The sequence below is a fragment of the Nansenia antarctica genome (genome assembly GCF_963989245.1).
Source record: "Nansenia antarctica genome assembly, chromosome: 18".
Classification (NCBI taxonomy): domain Eukaryota; kingdom Metazoa; phylum Chordata; class Actinopteri; order Argentiniformes; family Microstomatidae; genus Nansenia; species Nansenia antarctica.
The window spans coordinates 4163784-4179708 of NC_137691.1; the positions used below are offsets into that span (position 1 = coordinate 4163784).

Sequence of the window (15925 nt, forward strand, 5' to 3'; positions counted from 1 at the left end):
CCCTGGAGTGGTACTGTAACATGTCCGGACCTCCTCCATCTCCCTCCCAGTGTGTTTGCAGTATATAACATGTCCTCCTCCATCTCTCTCCCAGTGTGTTAGCAGTATATAACATGTCCTCCTCCATGTCTCTCCCAGTGTGTTTGCAGTATATAACATGTCCTCCTCCATCTCTCTCTCAGTGTGTTTGCAATATATAACATGTCCTCCTCCATCTCTCTCCCAGCCACCAGTGTGTTTGCCGGCTTCGCCATCTTCTCCATCCTGGGTCACATGGCTTTCGTCTATAAGAAGCCCGTGTCAGAGGTCGCCCAAGCAGGTCAGCAGCCCCGCCTGGATGGAATTACCCCCCTTGTGTGTTCTCTTTGTGTGTGTGTGTGTGTGTGTTTTATACTTGTATAAAACTACTTGTATTGTGTATGTCTTTGTTTGTGTGTGATCACCCTGGATTAATACCACTGGTGAAGAAAAAGAAAAAAGCCAAACCACCCAACTCTCGTGTGTGTGTGTGCGCGTGTGCGCGTGTTTGTGTGTATTGTGTTAACTTCCAGTCTCTCTGTGTGTGTGTGTGTGTGTGTGTGTGTGTGTGTGTGTGTGCCTGGTAGGTTTTGGGCTGGCGTTCATTGCGTACCCAGACGCCCTCTCCAAGCTGCCCGTCTCTCCTCTCTGGTCCATCTTGTTCTTCTTCATGCTCCTCACCCTCGGCCTGGACTCCCAGTTTGCAGGGATAGGTGAGTCTGACGTTTTTATTTTATATTTAACCTTTATTTAACCAAGGCAGGCTCCAACACCTCCTCCACTTACATACAGTCACAGCATCAGTTAAAAGTTAAAAGGACAGCGTCACACATCCACATAAACATTAAGCACAACAAAAGCACACTAAAATAATTAAAAAATAGCATACATACAGTATGCAAATTTGGACAGACACAGGAAGTCATCAGGCATGCATGGGACAGTAAGCAGCCAACAGGGAAGGTTGGAGCAGACACCCATCTCTTCAGGCTACACCTTAACACTAGGACAGCCATTACAGTTAATATTAGTCTGATAGACCCTCTTTAGAATGGAAATCTGCTACTTACACACAAAGATCACTCGAGGGGTGCTTCTTGTAAATTAGCCTGCCTCCTACACAGAAAAAATAGCTGCAAAATAGCTTTATACTAGTTTATCCTGATGGGATTTTGAAAACGCAAGGATACTGGGTGGTAGAACGCACATATCTAGGAAAGGTCTTGAAAGGAGGGGCCTGAAATTTGATCTAGTGCAAAGGTATACTTTTTATTTTGACTCACAGGGTCACCGTGACCCCACCATGGCTGTTCTAGTGTTAATTGTCCCTCCTAAGACCTCTTCATCCCCTCTACCTCTGTGTACAGTGTCTCTACTGTAAATTTAAAAAAATATATGCTATTCTAGATGGCCACTGGCCCTAGCATAGATGACTTGTTCTTGTGATGACTGATGGACAGATGATTCACTTACTTTGACAAATGTATTTGTTTAAGCCACTTTGGATAAAGGCGTCTGCTAAATGCCAAAAATGTTAAAGTATCGTAAAGTCTGTCTGTCTGTGACTCCTTCTTCACAGAGAGAGGAGAGTCTGCAATATTTTGGCTTGACTAGCGAGTGTGTCATAGATTTTCAACAACGTTGACATTTTATTAAACATTTTCAGAATAAAAGTCTTGTTCCCGCTTTCACCAGCTCGTGAGTTTAGAATGAGAAGGTTCTATCTCCGTTTAGAATGATAAGGTTCTATCTCCGTTTAGAATGATAAGGTTCTATCTCCGTTTAGAATGATAAGGTTCTATCTCCGTTTAGGGCAGTTCAGAGATATTGAGCGTCACAGCTTTTACATTCCATTATGTTTTGTGAGATGGAACCTTTGTATTTTATGAATTACTAACTAAAAAAGGTCAACACTTTAAAAATAACACCACACAGGCATTAATAAACACCTAATGGGTCAGATTATGTAAAAAAAAAAAATATATATATATATATAAGGTTCTAAGGTCACAAGCTGCTGTCACATTTCATCCTGTCAGCCCACCTCTTGGGAGTCAAACACACACCTGCTGTAGCAGACATGCTTGCGTCTACTCTCCTATCCAGAGCCACATCATCATTTAACACGCTTTAACAGCACACAGCAACTTTTTTTATTTTTTAATCTTTTTTTATGTATTGCGATCTCGTCCTCAGAGGTGATTTCCACCTGCCTGCAGGACGCCTTCCCCAAAACCTTCCAATCAAAACGCTCCCTCATCTCCGTGGCAACCTGTGTCGTCCTCTTCCTGCTCGGCCTGCCCTGTGTCACTCAGGTAGGCGCCCCTTAGATGTGTATGTCAGCTCCTCTGCTGTTGCTGTCGGCCATTTTGTCAACATTTACCTTGTTAGGCTGCTCAACTTTCTCTCCCTGTCTCTCTCTCTCTCTCTCTGGCTCTCTCTCACTGTCTCTGGCTCTCTCTGTCTGTCTGTCTCTCTCTGTCTCTCTCTCTCTCTGGCTGTCTCTCTCTCTGTCTCTCTCTCTCTGTATGTCTGTCTGTCTGTCTGTCTCTCTCTCTCTCTCTCTCTCTCTCTCTCTCTCTCTCTCTAGGCAGGGATATACTGGGTGACTCTGATGGACGAGTTCTGTACTGGGTGGGTTCTGTTGATCGCTGCTTTCCTGGAACTTATTGGCCTCTGCTACATATATGGTAAGTGTGTGTGTGTGTGTTTTTTGTGTTCAGCGAGAAAAGTCCAGTCTGCCTTGGGCTTGAACAAGTGCACTGAAGTCTGGTTGAATGTCTGAGGTGGAGATGTGAAGGACAGCTGACAGGTGATCATCAGTGAGAGAGGATCTGTATTTGTTGAACTTCATCACTGAGAATGTTTGTTCACATGTGTAGGTAGATCCAAAGAGAACTAGCATCCTCTGAGCATGCCTCCTCATGTGTGGAAAGTTCTCCTCTTTGAGAGAAGAGTAAAAGTCCAGCAGTGATACTGACTTAAAGTGCTCTGCCAGTAGTGCATCAGACTGCAGGTCAATGAGTTCGAGCTGAACGTCGCTGGGTGTATTATCCACACGGCAGGTTAAGGGAGAACAAATAATGTTAATTTCATTCTCAACTGTTTTGAAGTCTTGAAATCACCTTGAAAACTCACCATGCAGAGCTCCTAACATGGATGAGTACCTGCAGAGGTGTTTTTCAGACATTTATTCTGAAACTTTTTTCCCCCAGACTTTTATTCTGAAAGAAAAATAATCAGACTTTTATTCTGAAACTTTTTTTTCTGACTTTTATTCTGAAACTTTTTTTTCTGACTTTTATTCTGAATCTTTTTTTTTTCTGACTTTTATTCTGAAACTTTTTTTTTTCCAGGTGGTAACAGGTACATTAAGGACATAGAGATGATGATAGGTACTCGGACCGCCTGGTTCTGGCTGTGGTGGAGAGCCTGCTGGTTCTTCATCTCTCCCACCGTCATCCTTGTGAGTCATATCTCTATCTATCTCTCTCTCTCTCTAACCCTCTCTATCTATCTATCTCTCTCTCTCTAACCCTCTCTATCAATCTATCTCTCTCTCTAACCCTCTATCAATCTCTCTCTCTCTCTAACCCTCTCCCCAACCCTCTCTCTCTCTAACCCTCTCCCCAACCCTCTCTCTCTCTAACCCTCTCACCCTCTCTCTCTGTGTGTATGCTGTAGGTGATCCTGGTGTGGTCCGTGGTGACCTACACCCCCCCCTCCTATGGCAACGTCCCGTTCCCCCCCTGGGGCGTGGCCCTGGGCTGGTGTATGACCGCCTTCTGCCTCAGCTGGATCCCCATCATAGCTGTGTACAAACTGGTCAGAGCAGAGGGGAACCCCTGGCAGGTGTGTGTGTGTGTGTGTGTGTGTGTGCGCCCATGTGTATGTGTGCGTGTGTGTGCGTGTGTGTGTGTGTGTGTGTGTGGTGTGTGTGTGTTACAGGTGGTAACAGGTACATTAAAGACATAGAGATGAGGTGTGTGTTAGGGATGCTCCGATTTATCGGCCACCGATTTCACTCCAAATGACTCGATCGGTGATCGGCAAAAATGGCCGATCGCAAAAACCGTTTTTTTTTTTTTTTTTTTTTTTTTTTTCCCCCTGGGGAAGACAGATAACTGAACAGAAAACATAGGAGGACGTAACAGTATGTAAACCATGAAGGCCACGTTTATGATGTCTTTTATACAGCCATATCGACTGACTTGGGCTTCAGGCCCTAACTGGGTGATAGGCCAGACCTTTACTATGCCATAAAAATGGGTCTGCGTTTGCTTGGTGCCTAATGGATCAAAACTTTTGTCTAAAAAGCAAAAAATATGTAGGCTATCCAGTCAGTAGGCCTACAGTTATGTATTTTAAAAAAAATCGGTATCGGTTGATCTTGAGGAAAAAAATCGGTGATCGGTATCGGCCCCAAAAATCCAGATCGGAGCATCCCTAGTGTGTGTGTGTGTGGTGCGTGTTTGGCAGAGACCAAAAGTAATGGGCCGCCATATTAAGACGCATGTTGCTTCGGTCACAATATCAGTACATTATACATTAGAGATCTGTCATTTGAGGTGTGTCTTCATGTCCTCTGGCCTGTCTGTCTGTCTCTGCAGCGCCTCAAGACACTGTGCTCCCCTGCCGAGGACTGGCGCCCTTACCTGGAGGTCCACCGGGGGCAGCGTTACGCAGACAGACAAGCACACTACCGGGAGAACTCTGTGCACCTGCCAGATCCCAATGTTTACGTCATCTCCAACAAGATGTGTTGAGTGTGTGTGAGAGAAATATGTAATATTATAATATCATTTTTATACAGTTTTATATGTCAGTGTGTGAGAGTGGGAGAGAGTGAGTTTGGAGGTGCACGCTTAGTTGTTTTTATTTATTTTTTTGTTATCTCTGATGTACTTTCATAGCAAACACTTTTAGCTTATTTTAGGATTATTTATGACCAATGAACACTGGAATTCGGTTGTTAAGTCTTGACGTGTTTCCGGGTCCAACGTTGGCTGAGGCGCTCTCTTCGAAATGCCGCAGTAATAGTAATAATTCATTATATTTGTATAGCGTTTTTCCGAGGCTCAAAGACGCTGACAATATGGGAAAAACAGGAAAGTGCTGTGTCCCTTGTTGTATGAATAGATCTGAGTCTAAAAAACGATTGAACTGTCATTCTACCGCTTTAGTAGAGTGGTACTCTGGTGCGGGGAATCTTTTATTTGGACCCGGAAATTGCTAAACGTCACGCGTGACGTCAGACTTAACAACCGAATAGAATCGGAGCACTGTACATTCTTCTGATTTAGAATGTCCCTTGGAGAGCACGGGGTTCGTTAGCCCCTTTGTTCCTGTTGCCACCATCCTGGTGATGATGATGATGATGATGATAATAATGATGATAATAGCCTCTTTCAGGCTTTTTACTCCTGTCTGATTGCAGCAGAGATGAGTGATTTAATCATACTTTGCACTGTGAGCTTGTCTGTTTTAATATAATTAATGTTTTGATATTTTAATGATGAGTCTGTCATCTGTCATCTGGTGATGAATAGCATGGGTCCAGGCTTCCATGGCTCCTGAGAGTCTGTGTAAGTTTTACTGCAATAAAGGACTTGTTTCTACCCCTCTGGTCTGTGTATTCTACCTCGCACCCCCTCCCCCCCTCCACCTCGCACACCCTCCCCCCCTCCACCTCGCACCCCCTCCCCCCTCCACCTCGCACACCCTCCCCCCCACCTCGCACCCCCCCCCCCTCCACCTCGCACACCCTCCCCCCCACCTCGCACCCCCTCCCCCCCTCCACCTCGCACCCCCTCCCCCCCTCCACCTCGCACCCCCTCCCCCCCTCCACCTCGCACCCCCTCCCCCCCTCCACCTCGCACCCCCTCCCCCCACCTCGCACCCCCCCCCCCCCTCCACCTCACACCCCCTCCCCCCCTCCACCTCGCACCCCCTCCCCCCCTCCACCTCGCACACCCTCCCCCCCTCCACCTCGCACCCCCTCCCCCCCTCCACCTCGCACCCCCTCCCCCAGCCGCAGACACAGTCATTGCAGTAACCAAGAGACAGGTATTAAACATGCGTCTTTGAGCCCCGGACAAGCGCTACATAAATACAATGAATTATGATTATATGATGATTATTTATTATTATTAGAGAGACAGACAGAGAAAAACAAAGTTGTGTGAAACTGTCACACATGACAACATGTTATTGCTATTATGAATACACTTTCTCACAGATCCAGTACAGTGTGCTGCCACATTGGAGATCATTCCATTGATCATTATGTATCTCAACACAGTCCTCATCCCCTCCGCCATTGTTTGGCTCATTGTTACTCCAGTACGCTGTGGTCAGAGGTGTGTCATCCACCCATTTCCAGGTCCCCTCTGTGTCTCTGTCAGTCAGACCAATCCAGGCCCTCTCTTTCAAATCAATGATAAAGTCCTGTTCCTCTCTGCTGTTGATGACCACCAGGTCTGCTCCTCTGTCTCTGCAGTCCTGTCTGCTCTCATTCCAGGTTTCAGTCTCAGTGGAGAGGAAGTAGCAGCTGCAGTCAAACCTCCTCCATCCGTCTGCACAACGGGTTCTCTCACAAAGTTTCCTCTGAAGGTCGTCTCTCTCTTCAGTCAGGTTGTTGTACCTGGTCTGTAACTGGTCTCTCTCTTCAGTCAGGTTGTTGTACCTGGTCTGTAACTGGTCTCTCTCTTCAGTCAGAGCGTTGTTACTGGTCTGTAACTGGTCTCTGGTGGAGTATAAATGGACACTCAGACCTATGATCCCAGCCAGTAGGAGAACACACAGCAGCCCCAGACACACTGCAGCAGCTCTGAAGGGTCTCTTCTCTGAAGTCTCAGTACCTGACAGCTGATCACCTGCTACGGTCATTGGGGCAGCGTCCTCTGTCCCAGGGCTGGGGTCATGGAGTCCGAGGGTGTCTGCACTGACGTAGATATCCACGATCCTCTCCTCCACCTCCCCTCTGTCGAACCTGACCTTTTTATCCATGTCACAGTTGGCATAGATAACCTCAGACATCTTTCCAATACTTTTTGTTCTAACTTTACAACTCTACTGTCTCTGTCTGTGTAGCCTGACTGACAACTGAATGTGACACTGTTGTTGCTGCCCTCAGTAGAAAAGGAAGTGTACAAAGATGTGGTTGGGGCCTGGTGGTCTGAGCTACGATAGGTGTGATTCTTCTAGCATTGTGACTGCCGGGTCCTAGACTGCCGAGTGTTTCATTGCTGTCAACTTAAATAGAAACTATATGGTGCTTAGTTGATAAGTGCTCATGACGTCGATGTGAGCTAGATAGGAGTACTCTAAAACACACACACACACACACACCAAGCATGCCACACACACACACACACACCACAGACACATGTGTGCCTGACTGACAACTGCATGTGACACTGTTGTTGCTGCCCTCAGTAGAAAAGGAAGTGTACAAAGATGCGGTTGGGGCCTGGTGGTCTGTGCTACGGTAGGTGTGATTCTTCTAGCATGGTGACTGCCGGGTCCTACCATAGATGTCTTCCTATGACGACTGATACATAGATGATTCACTTACTTTAGACAAATGTACTTAATGTAAGTCGCTTTGGATAAAATTGCCAAAAATGTAAATATGAATGTAATAATATCGGTCTCGTCACTCTTAACAGGCGGTTTGATACTTTTATCTGGCAATACATATATACTGTATAGCATGAGAAAGATGATGGGTACATTTAGTAATTTCATCCGGAGGAAGTTCCCCAGATCACATATATATATAAAATAGACCAGTGTACTCTACAGTAACCCATGAAAACTAGCCTCTAATTTTTAAAGTGGGTTGGACCCGTCCCACCTTCATATAATAGCAGCGACACCCATGGATACAGTAGATCATTAAGTAAAAAGAACACAACCTGAGGAAACTACAGTTTGCTTTGAAGGGTGGTGTTTATTAGCATGAGATTAGATTACAGACCAGAGATGTAAGATGGAGCTGATTGTAATCATTATGGGTCAGCCTAGAAGCCTAGAAGCCTAGATGCCACAAGCTGGGGGAAAGAGAAGAGGTCAACAGATTAAAATCAAGTTTCAAGTGTCAGGGGACCAGGGGGGTATTCCATTAACGTCTCTAAAGGAAAGTCCAGGCTTGTTTTTTAAGTCTTGTGAGTCTTATCCAGTCACAAATCAACAAATTCTGGCACGTGTTATCACACTCCACACTCTATCGGCTTGGTTACAAAGTAATTCAAGATGTATGAAAAGTCAAAGGTATTAAAATCTTAAAAAAGCAAATATCAAGCTATCATTTATGAACAAAAAGGAAAAATAACGAGACAGATTATAAATACCCTTTTTATGCTTTTTTTCAGACACCTAAACATTTACACAACCTAATATTAGTATGAAATATATTAATTAATATATTTAAATTAAACTTTAAAACTACCACCACCACCTCAAACAAGCCACCATAAACAACACATTAGCATACAACCCAGATTGAAACATTATCATTTAAAAATGAATACACCTAATATTAACACTAGCAAAACCCTGCGCCCCACCCCCCACAAGAGAGACAGAGAGAGAAACAAAGTTGTGTGAAACTGTCACACATGACAAAATGATATTGTTATTATGAATACACTTTCTCACAGATCCAGTACAGTGTGCTGCCACATAGGAGGTCATTCCATAGATTAGGTTTACTTCCATAATTATATATCTCAACACAGTGCTCATCCCGATAATAACCGTTTGGCTCATTGGTATTCCAGTACGCTGTGGTCAGAGGTGTGTCATCCACCCATTTCCAGGTCCCCTCTGTGTCTCTGTCAGCCAGACCAATCCAGACCCTCTTATTCAAATCAATGATAAAGTCCTGTTCCTCTCTGCTGTTGATGACCACCAGGTCTGCTCCTCTGTCTCTGCAGTCCTGTCTGCTCTCCTCCCAGGTTCTACTAGTCTCAGTGGAGAGGAAGTAGCAGCTGGAGCCAAACTTCCTCCATCCGTCTTCACAACAGGTTCTCTCACAAAGTTTCCTCTGAAGGTCGTCTCTCTCTTCAGTCAGGTTGTTGTACCTGGTCTGTAACTGGTCTCTCTCTTCAGTCAGGGCGTTGTTACTGGTCTGTAACTGGTCTCTGGTGGAGTATAAATAGACACTCAGCCCTATGATCCCAGCCAGTAGGAGAACACACAGCAGCCCCAGACACACTGCAGCAGCTCTGAAGGGTCTCTTCTCTGAGGTCTCCGTACCTGACAGCTGATTACTTGCTACGGTCCTTGGGGCAGCGTCCTCTGTCCCAGGGCTGGGGACCGGGTCATGGAGTCCGAGGGTATCTGCACTGACGTAGATATCCACGATCCTCTCCTCCACCTCCCCTCTGTCGAACCTGACCTTTTTATCCATGTCACGGTTGGCATAGATAACCTCAGACATCTTCTAATACTTTTTGTTCTAACTTTACTTTACAACTCTACTGTCTCTGTCTGTGTAGCCTGACTGACAACTGAATGTGACACTGTTGTTGCTGCCCTGAGTAGAAAAGGAAGTGTACAAAGAGGAAGTGGATAAAAGCGTCTGCTAAATGCCAAACATGTAGATGTAAATGTAAGTGTTGGTCTCTTCACTCCTAAAGACACAGTCTGAGTGTTTCATTGCTGTCAACTTAAATGGAAACTATGTGGTGCTTAGTTGATAAGTGATCATGACGTCGATGTGGGCTAGGTAGGAGTACTCTAAAACACACAGACACACACACCAATACACACACAGACACCACAGACACACACACACACACACACACACACACACACACACACCAAGCATGCCACAGACACACACACACACACACACACACACACAGACACACACACACAGACACACACACACACACACACAGACACACCACAGACACACACACACACACACACACACACACACACACACACACACACACACACACCACAGACACATGTGTGCCTGACTGACAACTGAATGTGACACTGTTGTTGCTGCCCTGAGTAGAAAAGGAAGTGTACAAAGATGCGGTTGGGGCCTGGTGGTCTGCGCTACGGTAGGTGTGATTCTTCTAGCATGGTGACTGCCGGGTCCTACCATAGATGTCTTCTTATGGTGACTGATACATAGATGATTCACTTACTTTAGACAAATGTACTTAATGTAAGTCGCTTTGGATAAAATTGCCAAAAATGTAAATATGAATGTAATAACATTGGTCTCGTCACTCTTAACAGGCGGTTTGATACTTTTATCTGGCAATACATATATACTGTATAGCATGAGAAAAATGATGGGTACATTTAGTAATTTCATCCGGAGGAAGTTCCCCAGATCACATATTATATTATATATACAGTATATATAAAATAGACCAGTGTACTCTACAGTAACCCATGAAAACTAGCCTCTAATTTTTTTAAAGTGGGTTGGACCTGTCCCACCTTCATATAATAGCAGTGACACCCATGGATACAGTAGATCATTTTAAGTAAAAAGAAAACAACCTGAGGAAAGTACAGTTTGCTTTGAAGGGTGGTGTTTATTAGCATGAGATTAGATTACAGACCAGAGATGTAAGATGGAGCTGATTGTAATCATTATGGGCCAGCCTAGAAGCCTAGATGCCACAAGCTGGGGGAAAGAGAAGAGAGGTCAACAGATTAAAATCAAGTTTCAAGTTTCAGGGGACCAGGGGGGTATTCCATTAACGTCTCTAAAGGAAAGTCCAGGCTTGTTTTTTTTAAGTCTTGCGAGACTTATCCAGTCACAAATCAACACATTCTGGCACATGTTATCACACTCCACACTCTATCGGCTTGGTTACAAAGTAATTCAAGATGTATGAAAAGTAAAAGGTATTAAAATCTTTAAAAAAGCTAATATCAAGCTATCATTTATGAACAAAAAGGAAAAATAACGAGACAGATTATAAATACCCTTTTTATGCTTTTTTTTCAGACACCTAAACATTTACACACCTAATATTAGTATGAAATATATTAATTAATATATTTAAATTAAACTTTAAAACTACCACCACCACCTCAAACAAGCCGCCATAATCAACACATTAGCATACAACCCAGATTTAAACATTATCATTTAAAAATGAATACACCTAATATTAACACTAGCGAAACCCTGCGCCCCACCCCCCAGAAGAGAGACAGAGAGAGAAACAAAGTTGTGTGAAACTGTCACACATGACAAAATGTTATTGCTATTATGAATAAACTTTCTCACAGATCCAGTACAGTGTGCTGCCACATTGGAGGTCATTCCATAGATAAGGTTTACTTCCATAATTATATATCTCAACACAGTGCTCATCCTGATAATAACCCCATGGCTCATAGTTATCCCAGTACGCTGTGGTCAGAGGTGTGTCATCCACCCATTTCCAGGTCCCCTCTGTGTCTCTGTCAGTCAGACCAATCCAGACCCTCTCATTCAAATCACTGATAAAGTCCTGTTCCTCTCTGCTGTTGATGACCACCAGATCTGCTCCTCTGTCTCTGCAGTCCTGTCTGCTCTCATCCCAGGTTCTTCTAGTCTCAGTGGAGAGGAAGTAGCAGCTGGAGCCAAACTTCCTCCATCCGTCTGCACAACGGGTTCTCTCGCAAAGTTTCCTCTGAAGGTCGTCTCTCTCTTCAGTCAGGTTGTTGTACCTGGTCTGTAACTGGTCTCTCTCTTCAGTCAGAGCGTTGTTACTGGTCTGTAACTGGTCTCTGGTGGAGTATAAATGGACACTCAGACCAATGATCCCAGCCAGTAGGAGAACACACAGCAGCCCCAGACACACTGCAGCAGCTCTGAAGGGTCTCTTCTCTGAAGTCTCAGTACCTGACAGCTGATCACCTGCTACGGTCATTGGGGCAGCGTCCTCTGTCCCAGGGCTGGGGTCATGGAGTCCGAGGGTGTCTGCACTGACGTAGATATCCACGATCCTCTCCTCCACCTCCCCTCTGTCGAACCTGACCTTTTTATCCATGTCACAGTTGGCATAGATAACCTCAGACATCTTTCCAATACTTTTTGTTCTAACTTTACAACTCTACTGTCTCTGTCTGTGTAGCCTGGCTGACAACTGAATGTGACACTGTTGTTGCTGCCCTGAGTAGAAAAGGAAGTGTACAAAGATGTGGTTGGGGCCTGGTGGTCTGAGCTACGATAGGTGTGATTCTTCTAGCATGGTGACTGCCGGGTCCTAGACTGCCGAGTGTTTCATTGCTGTCAACTTAAATAGAAACTATATGGTGCTTAGTTGATAAGTGCTCATGACGTCGATGTGAGCTAGATAGGAGTACTCTAAAACACACACACACACACACACCAAGCATGCCACACACACACACACACACACACACACCACAGACACATGTGTGCCTGACTGACAACTGCATGTGACACTGTTGTTGCTGCCCTCAGTAGAAAAGGAAGTGTACAAAGATGCGGTTGGGGCCTGGTGGTCTGTGCTACGGTAGGTGTGATTCTTCTAGCATGGTGACTGCCGGGTCCTACCATAGATGTCTTCTTATGGTGACTGATACATAGATGATTCACTTACTTTAGACAAACGTACTTAATGTAAGTCGCTTTGGATAAAATTGCCAAAAATGTAAATATGAATGTAATAACATTGGTCTCGTCACTCTTAACAGGCGGTTTGATACTTTTATCTGGCAATACATATATACTGTATACTATAGCATGAGAAAAATTATGGGTACATTTAGTAATTTCATCTGGAGGAAGTTCCCCAGATCACATATTATATTATATATATATAAAATAGACCAGTGTACTCTACAGTAACCCATGAAAACTAGCCTCTAATTTGTTAAAGTGGGTTGGACCTGTCCCACCTTCATATAATAGCAGTGACACCCATGGATACAGTAGATCATTAAGTAAAAAGAGAACAACCTGAGGAAACGACAGTTTGCTTTGAAAGGTGGTGTTTATTAGCATGACATTAGATTACAGACCAGAGATGTAAGATGGAGCTGATTGTAATCATTATGGGCCAGCCTAGAAGCCTAGAAGCCTAGATGCCACAAGCTGGGGGAAAGAGAAGAGAGGTCAACAGATTAAAATCAAGTTTCAAGTTTCAGGGGACCAGGGGGGTATTCCATTAACGTCTCTAAAGGAAAGTCCAGGCTTGTTTTTTTAAGTCTTGCGAGTCTTAACCAGTCACAAATCAACAAATTCTGGCACATGTTATCACACTCCACATTCTATCGGCTTGGTTACAAAGTAATTCAAGATGTATGAAAAGTAAAAGGTATTAAAATCTTAAAAAAGCAAATATCAAGCTATCATTTATGAACAAAAAGGAAAAATAACGAGACAGATTATAAATATCCTTTTTATGCTTTTTTTCCAGACACCTAAACATTTACACACCTAATATTAGTATGAAATATATTAATTAATATATTTAAATTAAACTTTAAAACTACCACCACCACCTCAAACAAGCCACCATAAACAACACATTAGCATACATACAACCCAGATTGAAACATTATCATTTAAAAATGAATACACCTAATATTAACACTAGCGAAACCCTGCGCCCCGCCCCCCACAAGAGAGACAGAGAGAGAAACAAAGTTGTGTGAAACTGTCACACATGACAACTTGTTATTGTTATTATGAACACACTTTCTCACAGATACAGAACTGCATGCTGGCACATTGGCGATCATTCCATAGATTAGGTCTACTTCCATAATCATGTACCAGTATCTCAACACAGTCCTCATCCGGATAATAACTGTTTGGCTGATTGGTATTCCAGTACGCTGTGGTCAGAGGTGTGTCATCCACCCATTTCCAGGTCCCCTCTGTGTCAGTCAGACCAATCCAGACCCTCTTATTCAAATCAATGATAAAGTCCTGTTCCTCTCTGCTGTTGATGATCACCAGATCTGCTTCTCTGTCTCTGCAGTCCTGTCTGCTCTCATCCCAGGTTCTACTAGTCTCAGTGGAGAGGAAGTAGCAGCTGGAGCCAAACTTCCTCCATCCGTCTTCACAACAGGTTCTCTCACAAAGTTTCCTCAGAAGGTCGTCTCTCTCTTCAGTCAGGTTGTTGTTACTGGTCTGTAACTTGTCTCTCTCTTCAGTCAGGTTGTTGTACCTGGTCTGAAACTGGTCTCTCTCTTCAGTCAGAGCGTTGTTACTGGTCTGTAACTGGTCTCTGGTGGAGTATAAATGGACACTCAGCCCTATGATCCCAGCCAGTAGGAGAACACACAGCAGCCCCAGACACACTGCAGCAGCTCTGAAGGTTCTCTTCTCTGAAGTCTCCGTACCTGACAGCTGATTACTTGCTACGGTCCTTGGGGCAGCGTCCTCTGTCCCAGGGCTGGGGTCATGGAGTCCGAGGGTATCTGCACTGACGTAGATATCCACGATCCTCTCCTCCACCTCCCCTCTGTCGAACCTGACCTTTTTATCCATGTCACGGTTGGCATAGATAACCTCAGACATCTTCTAATACTTTTTGTTCTAACTTTACTTTACAACTCTACTGTCTCTGTCTGTGTAGCCTGACTGACAACTGAATGTGACACTGTTGTTGCTGCCCTGAGTAGAAAAGGAAGTGTACAAAGAGGAAGTGGATAAAAGCGTCTGCTAAATGCCAAACATGTAGATGTAAATGTAAGTGTTGGTCTCTTCACTCCTAAAGACACAGTCTGAGTGTTTCATTGCTGTCAACTTAAATGGAAACTATATGGTGCTTAGTTGATAAGTGATCATGACGTCGATGTGGGCTAGGTAAAACACACACACACACACACAGACACACCAAGCATACCACAGACACACACACACATACACACACAGACACCACAGACACACACACACACACACACACACACACACACACACACACACACACACATACACACACAGACATGTGTGCCTGACTGACAACTGAATGTGACACTGTTGTTGCTGCCCTCAGTAGAAAAGGAAGTGTACAAAGATGTGGTTGGGGGCCTGGTGGTCTGCGCTACGGTAGGTGTGATTCTTCTAGCATGGTGACTGCCGGGTCCTACCATAGATGTCTTCTTATGGTGACTGATACATAGATGATTCACTTACTTTAGACAAATGTACTTAATGTAAGTCGCTTTGGATGAAATGGCCAAAAATGTAAATATGAATGTAATAACATTGGTCTTGTCACTCTTAACAGGTGAACACACACATACATGAATTGTATAGTATGGGCATGTATTATTTGCCTTTTGACTTGCATAAGTTCTGTAAGATTCTCCTGGCTGTGGGGGTTTTACGAACCTTTGTCTTAAGGGCCATATGTTCTTGCCTCAGGAAGTGCTGTCCATATATGGGCATTGTTAGAATGACTTCCTGTGAATCTGATTTGAACTTTAACCTGGAATGACTTGTAGGCCAGGTGACATCATTGTGGGGTCTCCTACTTCTCACACCTCAAGCATCTATGCAGTGACTGTGATAGGACCATTGTTTGTAACTGTATTTATATACTATTGTTTATAAATAAGGGTGTGAGCCCAGGGGGCTCTCTCTCTCATTTTGATCACGCAGCTCTTCTCTCTCTCTCTCTCTCTCTCTCTCTCTCTCTCTCTCTCTCTCTCTCTCTCTCTCTCTCTCTCTCTCTCTCTCTCTCTCTCTCTCTCTCTCTCTCTCTCTCTCTCTCTCTCTCTCTCTCTCTCTCTATATCTCTCTATATATATATATAGTATGCGAAAAATGATGGGTACATTTTGTAATTTCACCCAGAGGAACGTGCCCCAGATCACATATTATATATCATATCAAACCAAGAGATTGTCAGCGAAACAATAGACCAGTGTACTCAGTAACCCATAAAAACTAGCCTCT

At 44.2% G+C, this 15925-nt stretch overlaps 2 protein-coding genes across 2 annotated transcripts in view; one reads left to right on the plus strand and one right to left on the minus strand.

Moving 5' to 3' along the window:
- slc6a14 (solute carrier family 6 member 14) overlaps window positions 1–4784 on the plus strand; it is a gene marked incomplete at both ends in the record, with an annotated part of 14774 nt that extends 9990 nt beyond the window's left edge. The window contains 7 exons of the mRNA XM_080548510.1: window positions 227–319; window positions 606–731; window positions 2215–2333; window positions 2609–2708; window positions 3375–3484; window positions 3703–3870; window positions 4629–4784. Of these exons, the coding sequence (XP_080404636.1) occupies window positions 227–319; window positions 606–731; window positions 2215–2333; window positions 2609–2708; window positions 3375–3484; window positions 3703–3870; window positions 4629–4784 (872 nt within the window). The remainder of the gene's footprint in view (window positions 1–226; window positions 320–605; window positions 732–2214; window positions 2334–2608; window positions 2709–3374; window positions 3485–3702; window positions 3871–4628) is intronic.
- Window positions 4785–13078: 8294 nt separating this feature from the next.
- On the minus strand, window positions 13079–14542 carry LOC308173481 (uncharacterized protein; the record flags this gene model as incomplete). The annotated part of the gene is made up of 2 exons (XM_080548511.1): window positions 13079–13108; window positions 13793–14542. 2 exons carry the CDS (start codon window positions 14540–14542, stop codon window positions 13079–13081), a joined length of 780 nt encoding a protein of 259 aa, XP_080404637.1.
- Between the last annotated feature and the right edge of the window lie 1383 nt (window positions 14543–15925).